At 48.3% G+C, this 26,004-nt stretch overlaps 1 protein-coding gene across 2 annotated transcripts; it reads right to left on the reverse strand.

The window, feature by feature from the left end:
* Positions 1-1,552: 1,552 nt before the first annotated feature.
* Positions 1,553-25,795, reverse strand: LOC309382008 (zinc finger protein 398-like). 2 transcript variants are annotated; one of them, XM_081933440.1, is made up of 8 exons: positions 25,655-25,795; positions 22,613-23,014; positions 21,403-21,529; positions 20,249-20,371; positions 19,019-19,129; positions 18,144-18,266; positions 2,729-3,226; positions 1,553-2,193 (listed from the first exon to the last, which is right to left on the reverse strand). In XM_081933440.1, the coding sequence occupies exons 1-8, from the start codon at positions 25,676-25,678 to the stop codon at positions 2,129-2,131; spliced, it is 1,473 nt and encodes a 490-aa protein (XP_081789566.1). In that variant the 5' UTR covers positions 25,679-25,795; the 3' UTR covers positions 1,553-2,128. The 2 variants fall into 2 exon arrangements, with proteins under 2 accessions (XP_081789566.1, XP_081789565.1); XM_081933439.1 differs by having other exon boundaries at positions 1,553-3,226.
* Between the last annotated feature and the right edge of the window lie 209 nt (positions 25,796-26,004).

Below are 26,004 nucleotides of genomic sequence, written 5' to 3' on the forward strand. Positions count from 1 at the left end.
AAATTAAAGAGGGTTACAGAACAGACAGAAGGAAAAAAGGCGGGAAGAAAGGGGAACACCCACTTTATACTGAGAGCAACCAATCACAGCGCAGATTGCCTCACAGATGAGTCAGCCCTCTCTAACTAATCGACCACAACTGCGTTTTCTGCCCTGTTGTGCACTTTATCAAGAATAGGAACCGTTTGGAAAGTCAAGGGGACTAAAATGATATCCTAATTTAATTGTGAAATAAATGTTTTTCAGGGAGAAAAAGGAAACGGTTGAAATCAAAATTAAAGTATGAATTTAAATATTAAATTCATGGCAACCAAAAGAGCAACAGGGCCTTAGAATTGGCAATGAATCCATCGACATGAGGGACAATTTATATACCCCAGCCAGCCTGTAATGCTGGTGACCTGTCACTGTTCCAAGCTTGGACAGCAAAAGAAGTGGACTAACTGTGGGGTCCAACAAATGGTTTTACTGGTCTCTTGGCTCAGGATGTGATGAACACAACGTAAGCTTCTCTAGCCAATATTACTGGCTTCCGACAGCCAGCTGGCTATGAGAGTGCAGTACGCCCCACTCACGCCTGCTACCGGCCTGCTCCAGCAATCACTCTCTGGGCCTGGCTTCATGGTCTCTGATCTGACTGCAGCTGTCTCTCCTTGACCCTCCATCTGTATGTTAATGCCAACACCCAACTGTGTGCTCCATCTGTGATTTTTGGCAACCCCAACGTCTTGGATGTTGACGCCAGCTTTCAGGATCAACCATCAGCACTGATGATGTTCCCTAGGGGAGTCATGAAACATCTGCAGGAAAAGCACCAAGCCCAGAGAGCACTAAGGATCCTGCAATCCTCCTCCTCCCCGCTTCTAGCACTGATGATGTTCCCTACTGGAGTCATGAAATGGCTGTAAGAAAACCACCCAACTCAGAGAGCATCGAGGACTCACAATTCAACATCATTCATCAATGCAAAAATTCTTCTCCTCCACCACCTCCTCTTCATCCTCCCTTCAACCCCGTTCCCTTCTAGCATTGATTATGTTCCTTAGTGATAAATACAGGTAATCCTCGACTTCCAAATATAATTGAGCACAAAATTTATGTTGCTAAGAGATGTTGGTTAAATGAGTTTTGCCCCATTTTACGATCTTTCTTGCCAGGGTTGTTAAGTGAAGCACTGCAATTATTAAGTGAGTCACACAGATGTTAAGCGAATCTGGCTTCCCCATTGACTTTTCTTGTCAGAAGATCACAAAAGCGGATCATGTGACTCTGGGACACTGCAACGGTCATAAATATGAGTCAGTTGCCAAGCACCTGAATTTTGATCACATGACCATGGGGATGCTACAATGGTTAAGACCTCTCCAAAATGGTTGTAAGTCACTTTTTCCAGTGCTATTGTAACTTTGAGCGGTCACTAAATGAACTGCCGTAAGTCTAGGACTACCAGTAACTGCATTATTTCCCAGTCTTGGTGCCAATTTCTATCTGTAAACATCCCTGAAGTGAATGAACAAAAAAATGCAAGTGATTCTCTCTTTTTTTTGGTAATTTGTCTTTATTTGCAATGCACCTTCAATACAAAACTACATCCTGAACAGAATGTCTCTCTGTGTGGGTAATTAATATATTGTTCGTTAAAAAACAAAACGAGGCGGCCCACATTTTATGAGATAAAAGGGAGTTTTAAAATCCTAAAAGCAGCAGAGGAGAGAGCCCAGGGAGAACAAATTAATATGGTTGCTGCAGGTCAGACCCACAAGATTTCTTTCAAAAATTCAAAAGTTTTTCCCGCACTCGCAATAAAACTGGGAACCAGAAAAGGAAGTGAAGAGGAAAAGAAAGAGAAAGGGAACAACTGGTGGCTTGAACAAGAAGTCCCACGGAATGCGAGCTACACAACGTAAGGGTTTCCGCATAAATGGTTCCATCCGTACATCTGGAAAAACATTATTTTTTTAAAAGCAAAGGATCCATCTGGAACGTGATTCTGCCGCTATACGTTTTGAGTCACTTTGTCAGAAACGGATGGGAAAAGTATAACTGTGCAGCCGGTGGCATCCAACAGAAGCCCGAAAGACACACGATGATGTCCTTGAGCATCCAGCAAAATGAGACCGCTTGTTGTTTAGTGTCTTACGTGCAAGAAATAGCATCCTGCACACGAGCACGTACCATGCAGGCGCGCCAGTACTGAGGAGGGAAGGAAGGAGGGAATTGGGGGTCAGAAAACTTTTCAGACCCATCTGTCCTCTTCCCCACATTCTAAATTCCCCCAAAGGGCCAGGATCCTTCTGTACTAGGGGTGGGCATGATTCTTCACCATTAGCTTCCTCAGCTGAAAAGGAGTCAGACTTGGACAGCCCATCTGTCCAGCTGTTTTTCCACATCAGGTGGAATTAAGGCATGGGACTGGGGGCTGCAGAGGGAGTGCTGGGAGGTGGGGGTGGGTGGTTCGATTGGACGGGCTGAGAGACTGAGCTCTTTCCCGCTGCTGTGAGGTGCTAAGGGAGACCGTCACCCCCCAACCCAGGAAGGAGTCGCTGGGCCGAGGCCTCGCTGCTGTGGGTCCTCAGATGGTCCTTGAGCGACTCCTTGTAGCGGAAGCTGCGCCCGCACTCTGCGCATTGGTAGGGGCGTTCGCCCGTGTGAATGCGCTGGTGCTTGAGCAGATTCTGCTTCCGGATGAACCGTTTCCCACAGATGGGACACTGGAAGGGGCGCTCACCCGTGTGCAGCCGCTGGTGGTTCTGCAGGTGCTCCTTGCGGCTGTAACACTTGCCGCACTCAGCGCACTTGTAAGGGCGCTCGCCCCGGTGGGTCATCTGATGCCGCACCAAGCCCGAGTGGCAATTGAAGCTCTTGCGGCACTCGGCACACTCGTACGGCCGGGCTTGGCCATGGTGGCTGCGCTGGTGGACTTTGAGACTCTTTTTTACCCCAAACATCTTGCCGCACTCACTGCAGCCGTGGGGCCTTTCAGCCGAGCCCTGCGGAGGGCCCAGGATGCTTTGCAGCTCACTGTCTAACTCCAGAGATTTACCCGGTCTACATTTGGTGGGGCTGACGGGCGGCCCACGAGGAGCCTCATAGCCTTCTGCTGCTGGAGGAACAGCGAGAACGGCTGCTGCAGGAGATTCTCCCTGGAAGAGCATCTCCCGAGGTCTCGCCGACTCTTCCGGGCACAGGCGTGGCTGCTCGGCTTTGATGGTCATTGCGTCTCCAGCTGGAATAGAAAGCGAAAGAAAACTAAAATAATTTACAGTGGTACCTCAATACGCAACGTTAATTGGTTCAGGAAGGCACATGAGTACCAAAAAAAAAATTCCCATAAGGAATAGTGGAGAGAATTGCACGGTAGCCGACAAATTCAAGCTTGTTTGCTGAGTACCAAACAAAAGATGTGTCAAGATTGAAAAACACTTAAGCTTCCTGTGACTATTATTCCTAAATCAGATTCACAGAGTTGGAAGGGATCTTTTGGTCATCTAGTCCAACACTCCCGTCCAAGCAGGAGACCCTACACCATTTCTGACAGATTGCAATCCAGTCTCTTCTTGAAAGCTTTCAGTGATGAAGCTCCCACAACTTCCAGAGGCAATTTCTGTTCCATTCTGTTGCTTGTTCTCACTGCCAGAAAATTTCTCCTTATTTCTAGGTTGAATCTCTCCTTGTCTGGCCTTCGGGTGTTTTGGAAAACAGATTGACCTCCTCCTCTCTATTACAGACCCTCAAATATTGGAACACTGATATCATATCTCCCCTGGGCCTTCACTAGACTAGCCATTACCAGTTCCTGTAACTGTCCTTCATATGTTTTAGCCTTTTCAACTTGCCAAAGAACTGGGGGGAAGGGTGAGATGGAATGTGGAAGCTACAAACCGTGGGAACCAAGGACACTTCTGTAGGTATCTGCCAAGATGTGCATGGTTATCAAAAAAAAAAAGGATGATTCCCAATTTGACAATGTGACTTGTTCCATGGGAGGAGGGGATGAAGTTCATCTTTAACTACACAGGGCTTAAGGGGGAAAATTTAGAGTTTTTGCTTTTCTTCAAGTGCCGAAATGATAATAAAGCTTTGCTTTTGGGATTTTAAAGTTCCTGAAGATGCCTACTTTTATATATATATAAACTCAGGATCCAAAAAGATCTTGACAAACTTGAACAATGGGCCCTATCCAACAAAATGGATTTTAATGTGGAGAAAAGCAAAGCTTTGCATTTAGGCAGGAAAAACCAAATGCATAAGTACAGATTAGGCAAGGCCTGACTCAAAAACAGTAATTGTGAGAGGGAACTTGGGAACCCTAGTGGATGATCATTTGAATATGAGCCAGCAATGTGCAGCAGCAGCCCACAAAATTAATCCTGGGTTGTATATACAGAGGCATAGAATCAAGTATGAAGTATTAGTGCCGCTTTACAAAACCCCAGTAAGGCCACACCTGGAATACTGCAACCAATTTTTGTCCCCATACTACAAAAAAGATCTTGAGACTTTGGAAAAAGTTCAGAGAAGAGCAACTAAGAGGATCAAAGGCCCGGAGGCTAAACCATAGGAAGAACGGCTGCAGGTTTTGGATCTGTCTAGTCTAAAGAAAAGAAGAATTCGGGGTGACATGATAGCAGTCTTCCAGTATTTGAGGGACTGCACCAGAGGGGGGTCAAATTTTTCTCCAGAGCATCAGAGGCAGTGGTGGGTTCCAGATCCCGTTGCAACCAGTACGGTACAACGGGGCCCAGCATCTCCCACATGCACGCATGAGCACGCGTCCTTACCTCTGCACATCACTGCGACGCTCAAGCTACTCGGCGGAGGCTCACACAGGTGCCGTACGCTCCGTGCGGGGAAGCGACGAAGAGCTCAAATACAGGTAAGGAACTCGGGCAGGCGGGAGGGCCCTCCGGAGTACCATACTGGAACGGTACCAGGGCGTACCGCCTGCAACTCACCACTGACCAGAGGGCACGACAAGAAATAATGGTTAGAAACTGAGATCAAGGAGAGAAGCAACGTGGAATTAAGTAGAAACTTCCTAACAGTGAGAACAATTAACCAATGGAATAGAAGTTGCCTCCAGAAATCGTGTGTGCTTCACTGAAAGTTTTTAAGAAGAAACTGGACGGTCACTTGTCTGAGATCGTATAGGTTCTCCTGTTTGAGCAGAGGGCTGGACTAGAAGACCTCCAAGGTCCCATTCCATTCTCTCCATTAGTTGACACGATGAGCCCTGGGACAAAAGCTAAGGCTTACAATGAAGAAAGGCTTGCGACAAAAGTAAAAAATAACAAAAAAAGCTTCTTTCAAAAAAAGTCAAGGAAACCATTGGTCCATTGCTGGAAGAAAATGGCAAGAAGATGACAAGCAATGGGGAGAAAGCAGAACTACTTAACTTGTTTTATGCATCTGTCTTTACACAAAGGGAAAAACAGTCCAACCTACCAAAAACAGCACCACGAAAAACAGATTAGGAACACAAGTTAAAATAGGGAAGAAAATGGTAAGTGAACACCTGTCTACCCTAGACGAGTTCAAATCACTGGATGGATTACACCCCAGGGTTCTGAAGGAACTGGCAGACGAGATCTCAGAACCACTGAATTATATCTTTCAGAGATCCTGGAACACCGGGGAACTACCAGAGGACTGGAAAAGAGCTGATGTGGTTCCCATCTTCAAAAAGGGTAAAAAAAATAGATCCAGGAAACTATAGACCTATCAGCCTGACCTCAATACCAGGAAAGCTTCTGGAGATGATAATCAAGCAATGAATCACCGAGCACCTAGAAGCAAAGTAATAGAGTAAATAGTAAATAGAGGGATAGAATCAAGATCACGTGAAGTGTTAATACCACTTTACAATCCCTTGGTAAGGCCACACTTGGAATACGGCATTCAGTTTTGGTCACCATGATGTAGAAAAGATGTGGAAACTCTAGAAAGAGTGAAGAGAAGAGCAACAAAGATGATTAGGGGACTGGAGACTAAAACATATGAAGAACGGTTGCAGGAACTGGGTATGTCTAGTTTAATGAAAAGAAGGACTAGGGGAGACATGATAGCAGCGTTCCAATATCTCAGGGGTTGCCACAAAGAAGAGGGAGTCAAACTATTTTCCAAGGCACTTGAATGCAGGACAAGAAGCAATGGCTGGAAACTAATCAAGGAGAGAAGCAACTTAGAACTGAGGAGAAACTTCCTGACAGTTAGAACAATTAATCAGTGGAACAGAAGTTGCCTCCAGAAGTTGTGAATTCCCAAACACTGGAAGTCTTTAAGAAGATGTTGGATAGCCATTTGTCTGGAACGGTGCAGGGTTTCCTGCCTAGGCAGGGGGTTGGACTAGAAGACCTCCAAGGTCCCTTCCAACTCTACTATAGTATTATTGTATTGTAATAGCCAAAAGCCAACGAGTTTGTCAAAAAAAAATCATGCCAGACTAATCTCATTGCATTCTTTGACAAAGTGACAAAATTAGGGGACCAGAGGAATATTGTCCATATAATTTACTTGGACTTCAGTAAGGCATTTGATAAGGTAGACCATAACCTACTACTAGATAAACTAGAAGAATGAGGGTTAGACAGCATCACCACCAGATAGATTCGTAACTGGCTGACCAACCACACTCAACGTGTAGTCCTCAATGGAACTGCATCTACATGGAGGGAAGTATGCAGTGGAGGACCCCAAGGCTCTGTTTTAGGCCCAGGACTCTTCAACATCTTCATCAATGATTTGGATGAGGGAATAAATGGGGAACTCATCAAATTTGCAGATGACACCAAGCTGGCAGGAATAGCCAACACTCCAGAAGACAGGCTTAAGATACAGAAGGGTCTTGACAAACTTGAACATTGGGCACTGTCTAATAAAATGAAATTCAATGGTGAAAAGAGTAAGGTTCTACATTTAGGCAAGAAAAACGAAATGCACAGGTACAGTATAGGTGGTACCTTCCTCAACAGTAGTAACTGTGAGAGGGATCTTGGAGTCCTAGTGGGCAACCATTTAAAGATGAGCCAGCCGTGTGCAGCAGCTGCCAAAAAAGCCAACACAGTTTTAGGCTGCATTAATAGAGGGATAGAATTAATACCAGAATTAATAACACTTTATAAGGCCACACTTGGAATATTGCATCCAGTTTTGGTCACCACGATGTAAAAAAGATGTGGAGACTCTAGAAAGAGTGCAGAGAAGAGCAAGAAAGAGGATTAGGGGACTGGAGACTAAAACATATGAAGAACGGTTGCAGGAACTGGGGATGTCTAGTTTAATGAAAAGAAGGACTAGGGGAGACATGATAGCAGTCTTCCAATATCTCAGGGGTTGCCCCAAAGAAGAGGGAGTTAAGCTATTCTCTAAGGCACCTGAGGGTAGAACAAGAAGCAATGGGTGGAAACTAATCAAGGAGAGAAGCAACTTAGAACTGAGGAGAAATTTCCTGACAGTTAGAACAATGAATCAGCGGGACAGAAGTTGCCTCTAGAAGTTGTGAATGCCCCAACACTGGAAGTCTTTAAGAAGATGTTGGATAGCCATTTGTCTGAAATGGTATAAATAAGGTTTCCTGCTTAAGCAGGAGTAGAAGATCTCCAAGGTCCCTTCCAACTCTGTTATTCTATTCTATTCTAAAAATTTTCATGTCAAAATGCATTGTGTACCAAATCCAATGAATTTCAATTAGTTGTGTACCAAAGTACTGGTAATCCTCAACCTATGACCAAATCGGAGCCCAAAATTTCTGTTGCTAAGTGAGACATTTGTTAAGTGAATTCTGCCTCATTTTACAACATTTATTGCCAGAGTCATTAAGTGAATCACCGCAGTTGATAAATTAGTAACAGGGTTGTTAAGTGAATCTGGCTTCCTCATTGATTTTGCTTGTCAGAAGGCTGCAAAAGGAGATCACGTGACCCCTGGACACTGCAATGGTCGTAAGTATGAAACAGTTGCCAAGCATCCGAATTTTGATCACATGGTCATGGAGATGGCTGCAATGGTCGTAAGTGTGGAAAACAGTCACAGGTCATTTTTTCAATGCTGCTGTAAATTTGAAGTCTCTAAATGAACGGTTGTAAGTCAAGGACTACCTCTACCATTATAATCCAGTAGAAAGGAGGAACGTAGAACCTGCTTCCCAAACTCAGTTACTGTAAGACGTGCAGACTTCAACTCCCAGAGTTCCCCTATCAGGTGTAATGAGCAGGGGATTCTGGGAAGCAAAGTCTATAAAATGGCCAAGTTTGAGAAACATTTGCATTATAAAGAATCTTTGTCTTACAACCAAAACAGAGGTCAAAATTTCCATCACACGTCACTGCGGTTGGAGAGTCAAATCAGACTTGATTTTAAGAAAATTTTTTATTATGGCCGTTAAGCAAACACCACAGTCCTAAACACAATCTCATTCTTTCAAAACGGGTGGGGTTTTTGCAGCAAACTATTAAAAAAAAAAAGGGTCATGAATTGTGACCATATAATGCTGTTAGATCATTGCAACAGGTCGTAAATGTGCCCGGATTGTGATCATGTGGCGGGTACGATAGTGTGAGGATTCAGCTTTTTTCAGAACAACGGCGGCAAGAAGGATTGTGAAACGGAGCAAAACTCAATAATAATAATAATAATAATAATAATAATAATAATAATAATAATAATAATAATAATAATAATAATAATTTAATTTGTTAGCCACTCCCTCTCCGCAAGGGACTCGGGGCGGCGTACAATAACATACATACATACATATAAACATACAGATACACACATATACATACATATACATACACGGAGGAGGTAGTAATTAAATATACATCACATTAATAATAATAAAAATTAGCCATTAAAAAACCCCATAGTAATAATACAATTTAAAAAGGACTGTCAGGAGGAATAGGATAAACTACGGTTGAGCCAGGCCAGATAATTGAAAAAGGTGAGTCTTGAGCTTTACACGGAAGGAGCGGAGATCGGAAGTAATCCTGATATCAAGGGGGAGGTCATTCCACAGGGCTGGGCCCATCACAGAGAAGGCCCTGCTCCTGGGTGTCGCCCCCCGACACTGTTTAGCGGACAGCACCCGGAGAAGTCCCTCTCTGTGTGAGCGGATTGGTCGTAGGGATGTATGGGGCAGGATGCGATCCCGCAAATAACTAGGTCCTGTGCCATGGAGCGCTTTAAAGATCGTAATCAAAACCTTGAAACGCACCCGATAGACCACAGGAAGCCAGTGCAGCTCGCGCAGGAAAGGTGTTGCATGGGAGTACCTAGTCCTCCCCATAATCACCCATGTGGCCGCATTCTGGACCAACTGCAGTCTCCGAGTGCATCTCAAGGGAAGCCCCATGTAGAGAGCATTGCAGTAGTCCAGGCGAGACGTCACCAGCGCATGGGTGACTGTGCGTAAGGCATCCCGGTCCAATAAGGGGCGCAATTGGCGCACCAGGCGGACCTGGTGGGACGCCCCCCTTGCCACGGCTGTTACATGGTCATCCATGGACAGCCGGGCATCCAGGAGGACGCCCAAATTGCGCGCCCGTTCCATGGGGGCCAGTTGCTCGCCCCCGATGGCCAGAGATGGAAGCAACTGGTTGAACCGGGGGGCCGGAAGCCACAGCCACTCCGTCTTGGAGGGGTTGAGTTTGAGTCGGTTGTCATCCATCCAGACCCGTACGGCTTCCAAGCACCGGGACATCAGTTCGACGGCCTCGTTGGGGTGGTTCGGGGTGGAGATGTACAGCTGAGTGTCATCAGCATACAGATGATATCCCACCCCAAAACCACGGATGATCTCGCCCAGCGGTTTCATGTATGTGTTGAACGGGAGTGGCGAGAGGACCGACCCCTGTGGCACCCCACAAGTGAGGGGGCTCAGGGTCGATCTCTGCTCCCCTGCCAACACACGTTGCGTCCGACCGGAGAGGTAGGAGCCGAACCACCGCAAGACGGTGCCCCTGACTCGCAACCCCTCTAGCCGGTGCAACAGGATACCATGGTCGATGGTATCGAAAGCCGCCGAGAGATCTAATAGGACCAGGATAGAGGAACAACCCCTATCTCTGGCCCTCCAGAGATCATCAACCAACGCGACCAAGGCCGTCTCCGTGCTGTGCCCGGGTCGGAAGCCGGACTGGCGCGGGTCTAGATAGTCATTCTCCTCCAGGTGACGTGGAAACTGTTGGGCCACCACACTCTCTACAACCTTCGCTAAGAAGGGAAGGTTGGAGACTGGACGGTAATTAGCTAGCTCCATTGGGTCCAGGGAAGGCTTCTTGAGTAGGGGTCTCACAACCGCCTCTTTCAAGGCGGCCGGCAGAGACCCCTCACCCAACGAAGCGTTCACTAGGCCCAGGAGCCAGTCGCGTGTAACCTCCCAGGATGCCAGTACAAGCCAGGAGGGACACGGGTCCAATAAACATGTGGTAGGTCGCAGACGTCCACGTAACCTGTCCAAATCCTCGATGGCAACCGAGTCAAACTCCTCCCAGAATGGTCTCTCAAGACTCGCCTCGGGCGCCTCCACTGGACCACTGAAAGGGACCCATCCCCTCCGGATCTGAGCGACTTTGTCCTGCAGATATTTCTCAAATTCCTCTGCTCTGCCCTGTAGAGGGGCTTCCCGCGGCCTCTGAAACAGGAGGGAGCGGGTCACCCGGAACAGGGCAGCAGGGCGGTTATCTGCGGACGCAATAAGAGCGGCACAATGTTGACGTTTGGCTGCTCTTAATGCCACAAGGTACGTCCTTAAGTAGGTTCGTGCCTGTGCTCGGTCAGATTTGGAGCGGGAGGATCTCCAACGACTCTCTAGGCATCTCTTGTGGCGTTTCATCACCCTTAGCTCCTCGGTAAACCAAGGGGCCAGGGTGGTTCGTTGCCGCAGGAGAGGCCGCAAAGGCACCACTCGGTCTAGGGCCCCGGCAGTCGCACTATTCCATGCGGCTACCAGGTCCTCCACCTGGGGGCGGGTCAGGTCTACAGAAGGTGGCCCAAGCTCCGTCTGGAACTTATCTGGTTCCATCAGGCGCTTGGGGCGGAACCATCTAATGCCTTCCGGTTCCGCCTCCCCGCAGCGGGGGGTAGCACCAGGGAAGTCAAGTCGGAGAAGTGAGTGATCTGACCATGACAGGGGAGTGATAGTTAAATCCCCTATTCCTAGATCACTCGTCCACTGGCCAGAGACAAAAACAAGGTCCAACGTGTGGCCCCCTTCGTGGGTAGGGCCCTGAATTAATTGGGTCAGGTCCATGGCTGTCATGGAAGCCATGAACTCCCGAACCCCCTCAGACGCTTCTCCCATCGACGGGAGGTTGAAATCCCCCATCACTAAAAGTTTGGGGGTCTCAACCGCCACCGATGCGATCAGCTCGAGGAGTTCAGGCAGGGCCGCTGATGTATAGCGAGGAGCCAGGTATACTATCAGCAGGCCCAACTGCCTCCCTGGGCCCCATCTCACGACAAGGGACTCACACCCGGATGTCTGCGGCACAGTGAACTCTCTCGGCTCTAGGTCTTCCCGGATAATCACTGCTACCCCACCGCCCCTACCCTGGGCCCTTGGCTGGGGAAATGCTCGATAACCTGGTGGGCACATTTCCACGAGGGGTACACCTCCCTCGTGGCCCAACCAGGTCTCAGTTATTCCTGCGAGGTCCGACTCCCCCTCCAGAATTAGATCATTGATGAGACTTAACAAATGTCTCACTTAGCAACATAAATTTTGGGCTAATTCCAGTCGTCACTCAAGGACTAACCTGTATGTAGCATCCTGGGGTCATATGATCCCCATTCAAGAACTTGCTAGCCACCGAAAGTATTAATGAATTTACAACTAGACTATATATTATAATTATATAAACTGATTGAAAAGTATTTTTTCTAGAATTAATATGCTGATTTTTTTTATGACTATGTAATAAGGTTTGATATTTTGATGTAACCTAGGAGTCTGGAGGGAGGGGGCGTCTGCCATACTTGCAACTGCCAAAATTTGTAACTATTCCACTTACCCTTTTCCGCATAAATGTTTTTAAAAAAACCAATAAAACTTCTTGAAAAAAAAAAAAAAAAAAAGAACTTGCTAGCCAGTGTCCAACCAACCAAATCAAGGGGGGGAGCCGAATTTGCTTAAAGACCAAGTGATTCACTTAATGACCACAGTGACTCACTCAACAACAGTCGCAAAATAGGTGGTAAAATTGAGGACCACTAATTTAGCAGTCTTGCTTCGCAAAAGAAATTCAACTCTCAATTGTAACCGTAAATCAAAGACTAGTAATAACCAAAAGCCAACATAGGTTTGTCAAAAACAGATCATGCCAGACAAATCTTCATTTAAATAGGAGCCAGCCAACACAGTTCTAGGCTGCATCAACAGAGGCATAGAATCAAGATCATGTGAAGTGCTAATACCACTTTACAAAGCCTTGGTGAGCCACACTTGGAATACTGCATCCAGTTTTGGTCGCCACGATGTAGAAAAGATGCTGAGACTCTAGAAAGAGTGCAGAGAAGAGCAACCAAGAGGATTAGGGGATTGGAGACTAAAACAGATGAAGAACGGTTGCAGGAACTGGGAATATGTTTAGTTTAATGAAAAGAAGGACCAGGGGAGACAGGATAGCAGTCTTCCAATATCTCAGGGGTTTCCAAAAAGAAGAGGGACTCAAACTATTCTCCAAGGCATCTGAATTTTTTTAAAATTGATTTTCCATTCAAGTACATTTCTTAGTGATTAATAAACATCATGTTGTCTGAGTATTTAATTTGCTTAACAGTATAAATTTACATTCTTGATTTTCACCCCTTTTTTCTAACCCTTGGTAAAATAAAATCCATGCTTGATAATATTCTACATCTGCTTCCTGTTTAAATTTCAATGTCAAGTTATCCATTTCTTCACAATCTAATATTTTCCTGACTATCTCAATTTTATTATGGCTTAAATTGTGATTAATTGGAATCAGGTGCTGTGTTCCAATGTTTCCAAAGATGTTTTGTAAATTTAAGTTTGTTTTTCGGCTCTTCGGCCTTGTAAGGCTGAGTGTCAGATAAAATATCAGAAATTTGCTGATTTTTCTTCTTTCTTGGTGCTTAGTTCCTTTTCTTTTGTTTTCAGAAGAAGAGGCGGGTGTAAAAGTGATTGTGACCTGGGAAGAAGGTCGGGTTTTTGCATCTGGCACTGGCAGGATGTCAACAATTCTGGCTGGGGAAATTCAGTGTTTTGAGTCCCAGAAAAAATCGGCGCTCTCGGTTAGTAGCCCCCATGGGATAAATACAAGCAATCTGAAGAACTGGTGGACAAAACTTTAATTGTTTTTTCTCCCCAAAAATAATTTCTTATTTTAAGTGGTTCTCTCAATGCATCAGATTAATTTTAGAATTAGAATCACAGAGGTGGAAGGGACCTTGGAGGTCTTCTAGTCCAGCCCCCTGCCTAGGCAGGAAACCCTATACCGTTTCAGACAGATGGCTATCCAACATCTTCTTAAAGACTTCCAGTGTTGGGGCATTCACAACTTCTGGAGGCAACTTCTGTTCCACTGATTACCGTATTTTTCGCCCTATAAGACGCTCCGGAATATAAGACGCACCCAATTTTAAAGGAGGAAAATCTAGAAAAAAAAGATTTTTGGGCTCAATTGCCACTCAATTTTGGGCTCAATTGTGGTCATAAGTTTTCTTTCTTTGTTTGTTTCTTTCATCTCTCTCTCCCACTTTCTTTTTTTTTCTTTTCGTTTTTCATTCTTTCTACCTTTCTTTCTCTTTCTCTCTCTTTCTGTTTCTCTGTGTGTCTGTCTGTCTCTCTCTCTCTCTCTCTCTGTAGCTCTTTGTCTCTCTCTCCCTCCCCCCTCTCTGTCTCTCTCTGTCATTCTTTCTGTGTGTCTGTCTGTCTGTCTCTGTATCTCTGTCTCTCTCTCTCCTCCCTCCTCCATCTGTCACTCTGTATGTGTGTGTCTGTCTGTCTCTCACTCTCCCTCCCTCCCTCCCTCTCTCTCTCTGTGTTTCTCTCTCCTCCCTTCCTCTCTGTCTGTCACCCTGTGTGTACGTGTTTGTGTCTGTCTGTCTGTCTGTCTGTCTGTCACTCACTCAATCACTCACTCACTCTGTGTGTGTGTGTGTGTGTGTGTGTGTGTGTGTCTCTCTCTCTCTGTGTGTCTCTGTCTGTCTGTCCCTCTCTCCGTCCCAACTGGAGAACAACCTTTTCTGTCCCCTTACCATCCGGGAAGATGAGGAACGCGAGGGGGATCCCCCCCCCCGCAGATGGGCTCCGAGCCACAGTGGGGTGGGGAATCCTCCCTTTCCCCCTCTCAGGGATCTTTTGGGAAGGAAAAAGTGAGGTGGGGAATCCTCCCATTGAAAACAGCGCTGAGTGGGGTGGGGAATCCTCCAGTTCCTCCTCTCAGCGATATTTTGCTAAGGGAGGCTTCTCAAAATGGGAGGCCCCCATCTCTTTGCACCCTTCAATCCGTCTCTCTCTCCCTCTGACGTCCCCCAATGGCTCAGCGTGAAAAACTGGGAAAGAGGAAAAGGAGGAGGAAGGAAAGGGGGGAGAGAAACGGGGGGGGGGGGAGGAAGAGAGAGAATCTCTCCCTTAAAGATCGCCTGCTTAAAGATCCTGCTTAAAAAGAAGCCTCGCTGCCTTTTTCTCTCTGATAGCTGCCTGCTTAAAAAGAAGGACGAGGCTTCTTTTTAAGCAGGATCTTTAAGCAGGCGATCTTTAAGGGAGAGATTCTCTCTCTTCCTCCCCCCCCCCCGTTTCTCTCCCCCCTTTCCTTCCTCCTCCTTTTCCTCTTTCCCAGTTTTTCACGCTGAGCCATTGGGGGACGTCAGAGGGAGAGAGAGACGGATTGAAGGGTGCAAAGAGATGGGGGCCTCCCATTTTGAGAAGCCTCCCTTAGCAAAATATCGCTGAGAGGAGGAACTGGAGGATTCCCCACCCCACTCAGCGCTGTTTTCAATGGGAGGATTCCCATTCGGCTGCACAAGCGCTGCCTTCTCTCTGATAGCTGCCTGCTTAAAAAGAAGGACGAGCCCCGATGCAAAAAAAAACGCCATGGACTTGCGAGTGAGTTACAGGGGCGGGGCTTCCAGGTTCATTGACCAACCAGCAGAAACCCACCACTGCCCAGGTACATTCGGCCTATAAGATGCAACCAGATTTTCACCCTCTTTTTTGGAGTAAAAAAGTGCGTCTTATAGGGCGAAAAATACGGTAATTGTTCTGTCAGGAAATCTCTCCTCTGTTCTAAGTTGTTTCTCTCCTTGATTAGTTTCCACCCATTGCTTCTTGTTCTGCCCTCAGGTGCCTTGGAGAATAGTTTGACTCCCTCTTCTTTGTGGCAGCCCCTGAGATATTGGAACAATGCTATCATGTCTCCCCTAGTCCTTCTTTCTCTTAAGCTAGACATACCCAGTTCCTGCAACCGTTCTTCATATGTTTTAGCCTCCAGTCCCCTAATCCTCTTTGTTGCTCTTCTCTGCACTCTTTCCAGAGTCTCCACATCTTTTTTACATCATGGTGACCAAAACTGGATGCAGTATTCCAAGTGTGGCCTTAACAAGGCCTTGTAAAGTGGTATTAACACTTAACATCTTGATTCTATCCCTCTGTTGATGCAGCCTAGGACTGTGTTGGTTTTTTTAGCAGCTGCTGCCCACTGCTGGTTCATATTTAAATATCTACTAGGACTCTAAGATCCCTTTCAGAGTTACTATTGTTGAGGAAGGTATCACCTATACCCGTGATGGCAAATCTGTGGCACGCGGAGCCATTTGTCAGGGCACGCGAGGCGCTGCCTTGTCAGCTGGCCAGCGCGCATGTGCGTGCTGGCCAGCTGAGTTCACCTTTTTAAAAGCTATTTTTCGCCTTCCCCAGGCTCCAGAGGTTTTATAGGAGCCTGGGGAGGGCGAAAAGAGCCTCCCCCGCCCCTCCGGAGGCCCTCCGAAGGCTTCAGGGACCGTCCAGAGGCTTCCCTGACGCCTTCGGAGTGCTTAAAACAACCCTCCGAGCAACCCGGAAGTCCTATAAAGCCTCTGGAGCCTGGGGAGGGCGAAAAAAGCATGTAAAAATGGGGGGGGGGGGGCGCGTTGTGTGCGAATGCGCCCTGGGAGATTGCGCGTTGCATTATGGGTGCGGCATGCCCGCACACGACCCCCCCGCGCTCCCACTTGTGGCATGCGAGCCAAAAAAGGTTCGCCATCGCTGACCTATACTGTACCTGTGCATTTCGTTTTTCTTGCCCAAATGTAGAACCTTACTCTTTTCACCACTGAATTTCATTTTATTAGACAGTGCCCAATGTTCAAGTTTGTCAAGACCCTTCTGTATCTTAAGCCTGTCTTCTGGAGTGTTGGCTATTCCTGCCAGCTTGGTGTCATCTGCAAATTTGATGAGTTCCCCATTTATTCCCTCATCCAAATCATTGATGAAGATGTTGAAGAGTCCTGGGCCCAAAACAGAGCCTTGGGGTACTCCACTGCATACCTCCCTCCATGTAGATGCAGTTCCATTGAGGACTACACGTTGAGTGCGGTTGGTCAGCCAGTTACGAGTCCGCTAGTAACTAACTTTAGTAGTAGCTCAGGAATTCTGGGAATCAAAATCTGTACCTAACTAAGGTTGGAAAACACCAAATACTTTGTAAGTATTCCTTGACTTACTACCGCCACTGACATCAAAATGTCCATCATACATTATTGTGGTGGTAAAGTCAAGTCAGACCTGATTTTACGACCGTTATTACTACGGCCATTCAACGAATACCCCGATTGTTAAAACACAATCTCGTTCTTCCAAACAGGCGTTTTTTTTGTGGCAAACTATCCCAAAAGTCACAAATTGTGATCACACAACAATAGATCGTAGTGACAGGTTGTAAGGATGCCCAGATTGTGATTGTGTGATGGTGAGGTGGTGTGCTAGCCGTAAGCATGAGGACTGGGCTTTTTTCCCGTACTTTGAAGAAGTGGACGTAAGCTGAGGACACAATACAAGCTGCATGTCTCCATTTCAAAAAGGGAGTCAACAAGATTACCTTAAGGCAGATCTCCTAAGGGGTGTCCAAACTTGGGAACTTTAAGACTTGTGGACTTCAACTCCCAGAATTCCCCAGCCAGCCATGCTGGTTGGGGAATTCTGGGAGTTGAAGTCCACAAGTCTTAAAGTTCCCAAGTTTGGACACCCCTGTCCTAAGTATAGGATCTGTTTTCTCTGGCCAAAGAGGATCTTAAGCAACCAGAAACTCTTTACAATCACTCATTTAACAACTCTTCAAAATTCCAACAGCACTGGAAAAAAATAGTGGCTTATAACCGGTCCTCAAACTTATGACTATCCCGGCATCCTTATGGCCAACATGATCAAAATTAGGGCACGCTGCAACCTGTACAATAGTGAATCACGTGGTCCCCATTCGGGATCTTCCCAGATGGCTCCCCACAAGCCAAGTCAAAGGCGAAAGCCGGCTTCTCTTAATGACCGCACAATTCATTTAATGACTGAGTGCTTTGCCTAACCACTGTGGTCAAAAATAGCAATGTCCAGCACGAGTCACTGGACCCCTGCCTTGCTTAATGACAGAAATTGTCATCCCCAATGTGGGCGTTAAGTCGAGGCTCATTGTAAGGTTGTTGTTTTTTCCCTCCGGTCAATTTCAGCAAAATCTGTCAATTTCAGCATTCATTCCTCTCTCATTTTTTTGAATAATGGGTAATCCTCGACTTATAACAGTTTGTTTAGTGAACATTTGGCCCTGAAAAAAAGCGACTAAAGGCCATTTTTCATAATTACGATATGGCCCCTGTGAGTTACAGGATCAAAATTCAGACGCTCGGCCATCAACTTGTATTCATAATTTGTGAATACATGATGTCCGTGGGGTCACGCGATCGCCTTTTGAGACCTTCTGACCAGAAAAGTCGAGGCAGAAGCTGGAATCACTTAAAGATTCTGTTCCTAACTTAACGGCGGCAGTGATTCACTGAACAACAGGGGCAAGGAAGGTCATAAAACAGGGCGAAACTCCCCTTAACGGATTGTGAGTCTGTGATTTTAGCAACGGGAATTTTGGGCTCAATTGCAGTGTTAAGTCAAGGACTTACAGCACCCCAGTGACGGGGCGAGTCGGTATGGGACTTACCCGGGCCCCCATGCACAGGAAGGGTCTCCCTTTCCGACGGGTCCCACTGATGTCGGACGCAAGAACTCTCTTCTTGTTTAATCCAGGATAAGAAGTCATGGGTGGACATGATCCCCTGGGCACCTGCAGGAGAACAGAGGGGATGCTGGATTCACACAAAGGATTTCTGGGGTCCTGCCCCCTGCTCCCCAAAAAGGCAGAAGGGGACAAAGCCCAGAGAAACACACCAGCCCCAAGCCCACCCCAAGTAGGACCACCTACCCAGAGGTGTCAGAATCGCCCATGTTTGCACACGGAGCCATTGGCCTTCTGCATTCAATTCACACAGGTAAACTGAGCAATCCTCTCCCTTGGCAGCTTTAAGAGGGGTGGACTCCAACTCCCAGAATTCCCCAGCCAGCACCCTTGAAGAGACACTCCAACTCCCAGAATTCCCCAGCCAGCACCCTTGAAGAGAGGGGGACTCCAACTCTTGATGGAGTTCACCCCTCTGAAAGCATGGACACTGGGGGGGGGGGGTCTGGGAATGGAATTCCTCCCTTCTTAAATCATCCCAGCTGGGGGATTCTGGGAGTTGAAGTCCTCCCCTCTTAAAGGGGCCGAGCTTGAACCCCACTGCACTAAACCAACAGGCTGGGTCACGTAATGGGTTTAAGCCACCCAAACAAGCCATGGTTAATTCTATCCATGCTGTTCTCTCCAACCAGCCAGGACATTCAATGGGTCAGGCTGTCGTAAATTGAAAATATAAATAAAAGCATCAGTGCTATTAAGACTCTGCCATTCTTCGACCCCCTTGTGCGGGAGGATCAGAATCTGTGACACACACACACCCCTTTTGCCCCCAAATATCAGCCCCCTCCCTCGCCCATCACCTGCGCAAGGATCCGCCACCAGGCCTCTGTCCTCGGAGAAGGGGCCTCCTCCGCTGAATGCCCCCTCCTGCTTGATGCGTGTCAGGATATCCGGCGTGGAGGCCAAGGGTCCTGGGTTCGAGGGAGAGAAGGGGAAGAGAGACGGGGCGCAACTTGGAAACACAGCCTGGGAGCCACCACCATCACCCACCACGGGGCGGAGGGCACCAGCCAGCCCCAAACCCTCCTCCTCCTTGGCTCAGAAATGCACCCCGTTGGGGGGGAGAAGGCAGACTGGGAGGGGGTGGGCGTCCTTCCAGCGATGGTGGAGCTAGAGTGGGTAGGTGCAGGAGGGCCTTTGGGGAATGGCACAAGGCTGAATGTGGGCAGAGGGAGCTTCATGAAGCAATTGTTGTTTTATTCGATGGTTGGTTGGAAGAGGTGGGGCAGGATTGGACACTTTCGCATGTATAAGGGTCTTGGGTCTTGGGAAGGAAGGAAGGAAGGAAGGAAGGAAGGAAGGAAGGAAGGAAAGAAAGAAGGAAGTAAAGAAGGAAGGAAGGAAGGAAAGAAGGAAGTAAAGAAGGAAAGAAGGAAGGAAGGAAGGAAGGAAGGAAGGAAAGAAGGAAGGAAGGAAGGAAAGAAGGGAGGGAGGGAGGGAGGGAGGACAGTAAGGCATGAAAGAATAAAGGATGGAGGGAGGGAAGGAGGGAGGGAGGGAGGAAAGAGTTAAGGCGTGAAAGAATAAAGGAGACAGGGAGAAAGGAGGGGAAGGGGGAGGAGGGAGGGAGAGTGGGGGAAGGAGTAATGCATGAAAGAATGAAGGAGGGAGGGAAAAAGGGAAGAAGGAAAAAAAGGAAAAAAAAGGAATGAGGCCAGGTGGAAAGGGAGGGAGGGAGGGAGGCAAAGATAAACCAGAACAAAGAGAGGAAGATAAGAAGAAGAAGAGAGATAAAAGCAGAATCAGAGAAAAAGGAGGGACCGGCACAGAAGGAAGGAAGACAAAACAAAAATTTTGCTTTTGACTAAAGGCATGGGAATCTCATCTCCAGCAAACTGTGTGTGTGTGGGGGGGGGGGGTGTTTGTCTTGCGCGGGAGCGCCTGTGAGACCCAAATCTCACAATTTAGAATCAGAACAGAGCTGGAAAGGACCTCGGAGGTCTTCTAGTCCAACCCCCTGCTCAACCTCAGGAGACCCTTTCCAAACAAGAGACCACCTCCCCCACCCCAGATACCCTCCCCACCCCCACCTGTGCAAGGCTCAGGGATCACATCGCGCTCCTTCGCACTCGGCTCCGGGACGCTGGGTTCAGGCGCCACCCGCTCGGCCCTGGGGTGCACCTCAGGTTTGGCGATGTTGGTGGTGTTGGCACCTGGGAACGGGGGAGTCGATCAAAAAGGCTGCCTGAAAAGGGATCTCAGCTCCCCCCACTGGCTTTCCCTACCTCACGGGGGTCGGCATTGCGACCCGAAAAACCCACCGGTCCAGCAATACAGGCAATCCTCGACGTACGACCACGACGGAGCCCAAAGCTCCCGCTGATAAGTGAGACGGGTGCTAAGGGAGTTTCACCCCATTTACGACCTGTTTTAACACTGTTGTTCAGTCCCCGACTTACGAGCATGACAGAGCACAAACTTTCTCTCACTAAGTAAGACAGTTGTTAAGGGAGTTTTGCCCCATTTTACGGCCTTTCTGGCCACGGTCGTTAAGTGAACCCTTGCAGTTACTGAAGTAATCACACAGTCGTTTAGCAAATCTTACTTCCCCGGTGACTTTGCTTGTCAGAAGTTCACAAAAGAGGAACACGTGACCCTGAGGTCACAGAAACCGCCGTAAATATGAGTCAACGGCGAACTGTATGACTCTTGGGATATGCCACAAGTGAGAAAAACAAGTGAAAAATCCCCGTTTTTTGGTGCCGTAACTTCAGATGGTCACTAAATGAACGGTTGTAAGTCGAGGACTAGCTGGAATATGGCAAAAATTCCCAAAGTACACCTTCAGGTAGTCCTTGATTTACAACCATTCATTTAAGTATCCAGTTGATCTTTCAATGGTGCTGGGGTGAAAAAAAATGACTTAGAACTGGTCCTCGTACTTACGACTGTCGCAGCATTCTTAGAGTCACCAATTGCCATTTAGGCATTTGGCAACGTGCTCCCATTTACAACAGAGTCACACGATCATCATTTGCGACCTTCCGACCTTAAAATCGAATAAGGGCAGCCAAATTCACTTAATGGCCGTGTGCTTCACTTAACGATGGTAGTGATTCACTTAACAACCGTGGGCAAAAACGACATAATCGAACTGCAATGTTTAACAATGGACGTTGTAAGTCGAGGACTAGCTGTAAAGACAAATAAAAGACCGGCAGGCTGCCGATTAACCTGGTTATACCGAGTGCTAGCAAGGATTCGTAGTTCTCCTTCAGAAGGTTGTTGTACAGGTCTTTCTGCCAATCAGCCAAATTCTTCCACTCTTCAGCGGAGAAATAAACCGCAATGTCCACAAACGTAACCGGCATCTGCAAATAAAATTAAAATAAAAACAAGGGCAAAAGGCGACTTTCGCACCCAGACCCCGAATTTGTTGCACCTTCCCCATCACGAAGTCACATTTCCGAATGGCCACTGCTCTGGTTCTTCCCTGAAAAACTTGACAAAAAAAATTGAAAGAAAAACGAGACGTCCTTCCAAAGTTTTTTTAAAATTTTAATTTACATTTTTTAAATTCTGTTTTAATTTTTTAAAATCTATTTTTAATTTTTCTAAGTCCTTTTTTTTAAAATTAAAGATGGTTTCCTTGCTAAAAAAAAAATAAATACCAAAAGTGAAATTAGTTGCCAATCCAACTGATAAGGAGAAAAACATAAGTTTTAGTCCTTTTTTTTTTTTTAGCTTACATTTTAATTTTTAAAGTTTCTTTTTAAAATTATTATTTTTTTGCTCTTTTTAAGATGATTGTTTTGCCCCTAAAAGATTTGCTAAAAGTAAATTCATCGGAAATCCAGTGTTGAACGATAAAGTAGAAAAAAAATATGATTTTTTTTTCTTTTCTTCCTAGTTTGTAGTTTTAATTTTTCTAAGCCCCTTTTTTAAGGTGATTCTTCTTATTTAAAAATTACCAAATGTGAATTCAGTTGTAAATCCTGTCACAATTTGGAAATAGAAGAATAGAAGACACTTTTTTTTTTTAAATTTCCTTTCCTAATTTTGGATCTTTCATTTTGAAAAAAAAAATATCTCTCCCAACATAACCACCTTGTGAGGTAGGTTGATTTTAGGTTTGAGAGGGAAGGATGGGTCTCTTCCCACTTGGAGGCCACCAAATCAGGGTTTGTGTCCCATCAACAAATTGAAGGGCCTGAGCCCGTAAGTCTCCAGATGTTTTGGGGGGAGACAATTCCCATCGCATCCATCTGAGACACAATTATGGAAGTTCTGGTCTCAACGCAACGTCTGGAAACCACCACAGGGAAGAAGATGCCCAGATCTAGGCCGCCATTGTGGTTCCTTCAGGAGAAGCCATCACCCACGGTTCTTCCCTTCCCAGGGCTCCTTCTCCCACTCAAGACCCGCTCCCCATTCCTCTTAAGAGGACCCTTGACCTTGGGGATCTCTCCCTTGGATCCCGGGGGCAGCCTGAGGACCCAGAAATTGCGATTCTTGAGAAGGTTCTCCATGTTCTCCAGCCTTCTCTGCAGGAGGCCATATTCTTGGATGAGGGTGCCCAAAACAGCCCACTTGTTCTCCAGCTGGTTGCCGAACTCCATAGCCGTCTTCTCACAATCCAAGAGTTTCTTCTCAGCCGTCCCGGATCGGCCTTCCAAGCTGAGCAGCCGGGTGGCCAACAGGTCGATCTTCCTCTCCATGGCTTGGACGGTGGCCACCACGCTCCAGAGGGAGGCCTCGGCGGTGTGCAGTTGCGCTTCTCGCATGTGGCTCAGCTCGGGGACCAGAGGAGGCTGGAGGGGCATCAGATGTTGAGCTTCCACATTCCATTCCTGGAGCTGGAGAAGACCAAGAAGGAAGACGAGAAGATGGGAAGAAGAAGTTGAGTGACCTTCACCAAGGAACCTTCCACCGAAGGGACAATTGCTGATTGCAGGAAGTCCTCAGCTTACAACACTCCTTTCACAGAGTTACAGCGGCACTGTAAAGAGTGTCTTAGGACCCATTTTCACACTTACTACTGTTGATGTCTCCCCACAGTCATGTCATCAAAATTCACACAGCTGACTCACATTTATGACGGTCGCAGTGACCTTCTGATGAGCAAAGCCAAGGGGAAAGCCACAACTGTGTCACTAAGTTAAGAACTACAGGGATTCACTTCACGACGGCAGGAAGAAAAGTGGTCAAAGGGGACAAAACTCACTTAACAACTGTCTCGCTTAGCGACCGTAATTTTGGGCTCAATTTTGGTCGAGGACTATCTGTGTTTCAGCACATGCTACTCCCTCACGGCCCAATGCTCAGACAGCAAGACTTCAACCGGATCAGAACCAAATTGCAGCGTTTCATGAGGACTAGAAAGCTGCGTTAAACAGTGGAGCCATATATTTATTAAAAGGGGGGAATATGCATGGGATTAAGAGGTGTAATATCTGGAATAAAACACACTTCTATACAACTCACATGGCTTTTTCAGCTCTGTTCATAAAAGGGAAAGCTATTATATCATCTACAAAACGGCTAAAATTGGGTTTGCAAAAGACATAGCAGCATAGGGACTGTACAGCTGGTCCTCGATTTACAACCATTCATTTAGTGACTGTTGGAAGTTGCAATGGCACTAAAAAAAAGTGACATGTGACCAGTTTTCGCACTTACGATATCTGCAGCCTCCCCTGTAGTCACGTGATCCAAATTCACCCGCTTGGCAACCAACTCACATTTATGACAGTCGCGGTGTGCGTGGGCCACATGATTCTCCCCTTTTTGCGACCTTCGGACCAGCGAAGTCAAGGGGGAAGCCCAGATTCGCTTAACAACCAAGTAACTAAAGAGTAACCGAGTAGCTAACTTAACAACCGCAGGGATTCACAACAGCTGTGGCCACGAAGGTCGTAAAATGGGACAAAACTCACACAATTGTCTCACTTAGCGATGGTAATTTGGGATTCCGTTGTGGTCGTAAATCGAGGACTACCTGTATATGGAATTCACCAGCCACCCTGTGGATGATCAGGAGGCCTGGGGACTCCAACTCCCAGAATTCCCCAGTCAATGCAAGCAGGATGGCTGGGGATTCTGGGAAATGGAGTCCCCAGGCCCGGAGATTAGAGGAGGCAGACCGAAAGACAAAAGGTGTGTGTGTTTCTCTCTCTCTCTCTCTCTCTCTCTCTCTCTCTCTCTCTCTCGCCTGTTCTTATGAGCCTGGCCTGCTCTGCAGGGTTGTTGTGATGGGAGTCACCAGGTTTCCTTGGAGGAGGAGGAGGAGGAGGAGGAGGAAGGGAGGGGCCCTTACAGAGCCTGCCTGGCAAGGGGTGGGGGGCTGGCCAGGAACAGGGGGTGCTGTTTCAAAGGAGGAGGAGAGGGATCTACTGGGTTCCCTGGGGTTGGGGCAATCATGGAGGAAGGAATCTCCTAGAGCCCTGGGGAATGACCGTGGGGTCGCTGGAATCTCCTGGATCCCTTGGGGGTGGGGGTGAGAACCCCTGAATCACCTGGGGCAGGGGCCAATCCTGGGGACGGGGATCTACTTGATCCCTTTGAGAGGACGGCCAGGGGTCTCCTGGACTCCTTGGGGTAAGGAGGAGGCAGGCGAGGGAGAAGCCCAGGATCCCCTCAGGCAGTGGGGAAGAGGGGGGTCGCCTGAGGGAGAGGGCCACAAGGGGTCTCTTGGAGTGGGGAATCAAGGGGCTGGGATCTCCTGGGGATCAGGGAGGGGGGAAGTCAGGGAATCTCCTAGATTCCTGGGAGGGATGGAGTCAGGAGAGGACAGGGAGAGGGGATCGCTTCTGATCCCTTGGGGGCGAGGGGTAGTCAGGGGGTCTCCTGGAGTGGGGCAGCCAGGGGAGGGTGATCTCCTGGTCTCCCTGGGGGCTACTCAGGGGATCCGCTGGACTCCAGGACGGGATGAAGTCGTGGGGGGAGGGATCTCCTGGATCGGGTGGGACTGGAGGGCAGAGGGTGGGGTCTCCTGGATCACTGCGGGGGGGGGAGGCGGGGGACAGCCAGGGGATCGCGTGGAATGGGGGCAGCCAGGGAGGGGATCAAAAGGTGAGGGGGGAGGGGACTGGGATCTCTTGGGGGGGGTCTACGGGGTCCCCAGGGGGCCGGGTTGGAGGGGAGATGTGCCATAAAGGGGGGGGGGTGGAGAAGGAGAATCAGGGACAAGCAGAAGGAGGGAGAGCAGGGACCCCCTCCCCCTCCAGCCCCCTCCCCAAAAACTTGCTCCGGAGCGGCATCCCCCTCCCCCTCCCTCCCCATCTCCCCCCCTCCTATTCCAACACGGCAGACCGCAGGGCTGGTGGGGTGGGGGGCCGAGGGGGGTGGGCTAAGGAAGCCCCCCGTCCTTTCCCCTCCCTCCGCGAAGCCCCCTCCCCCCCGGGCAGCCCGATGCCCCCTCCCCCCCACTCCGACGGGGTCCAGCTGCCGGGCCTGCGGGGAGACCCCTGCCCGGGGGGGTGGGGCGGGGGTCTCACCTGGGCGGGGGCCCACTCCGCCATGGCGGGCGGGCGGGCGGCGCTGGAGCGGGGGCGGCGCTGGGGAGGGGGCTGCGAGGCCGGGCGTCGTCGTCGTCTGATCGGCCAGGAAGCCTCGGGCGGTGCTGGATCCTCGCCGGGAGGCGCCCCCTGCAGGGCTCGAGAGGTACAGCCCCGCCCTCCGCCCCGCCCCGTCCCGGGACCTTCGCAGACCCCTCCCACCCGCCCCCCACCTCCAAGCCCCATTCGCAGGTGCTCTGCACGGACGGATAGCCTGAACCGCTGGGGACCCCCCCCCCCATCCCGGCCGCCCAGGAGGCTGCTTCACACGTGCTTTAGAAGGGCACGTG

Source organism: Natrix helvetica (genome assembly GCF_964273705.1).
Source record: "Natrix helvetica genome assembly, chromosome: Z".
Taxonomy (NCBI): domain Eukaryota; kingdom Metazoa; phylum Chordata; class Lepidosauria; order Squamata; family Natricidae; genus Natrix; species Natrix helvetica.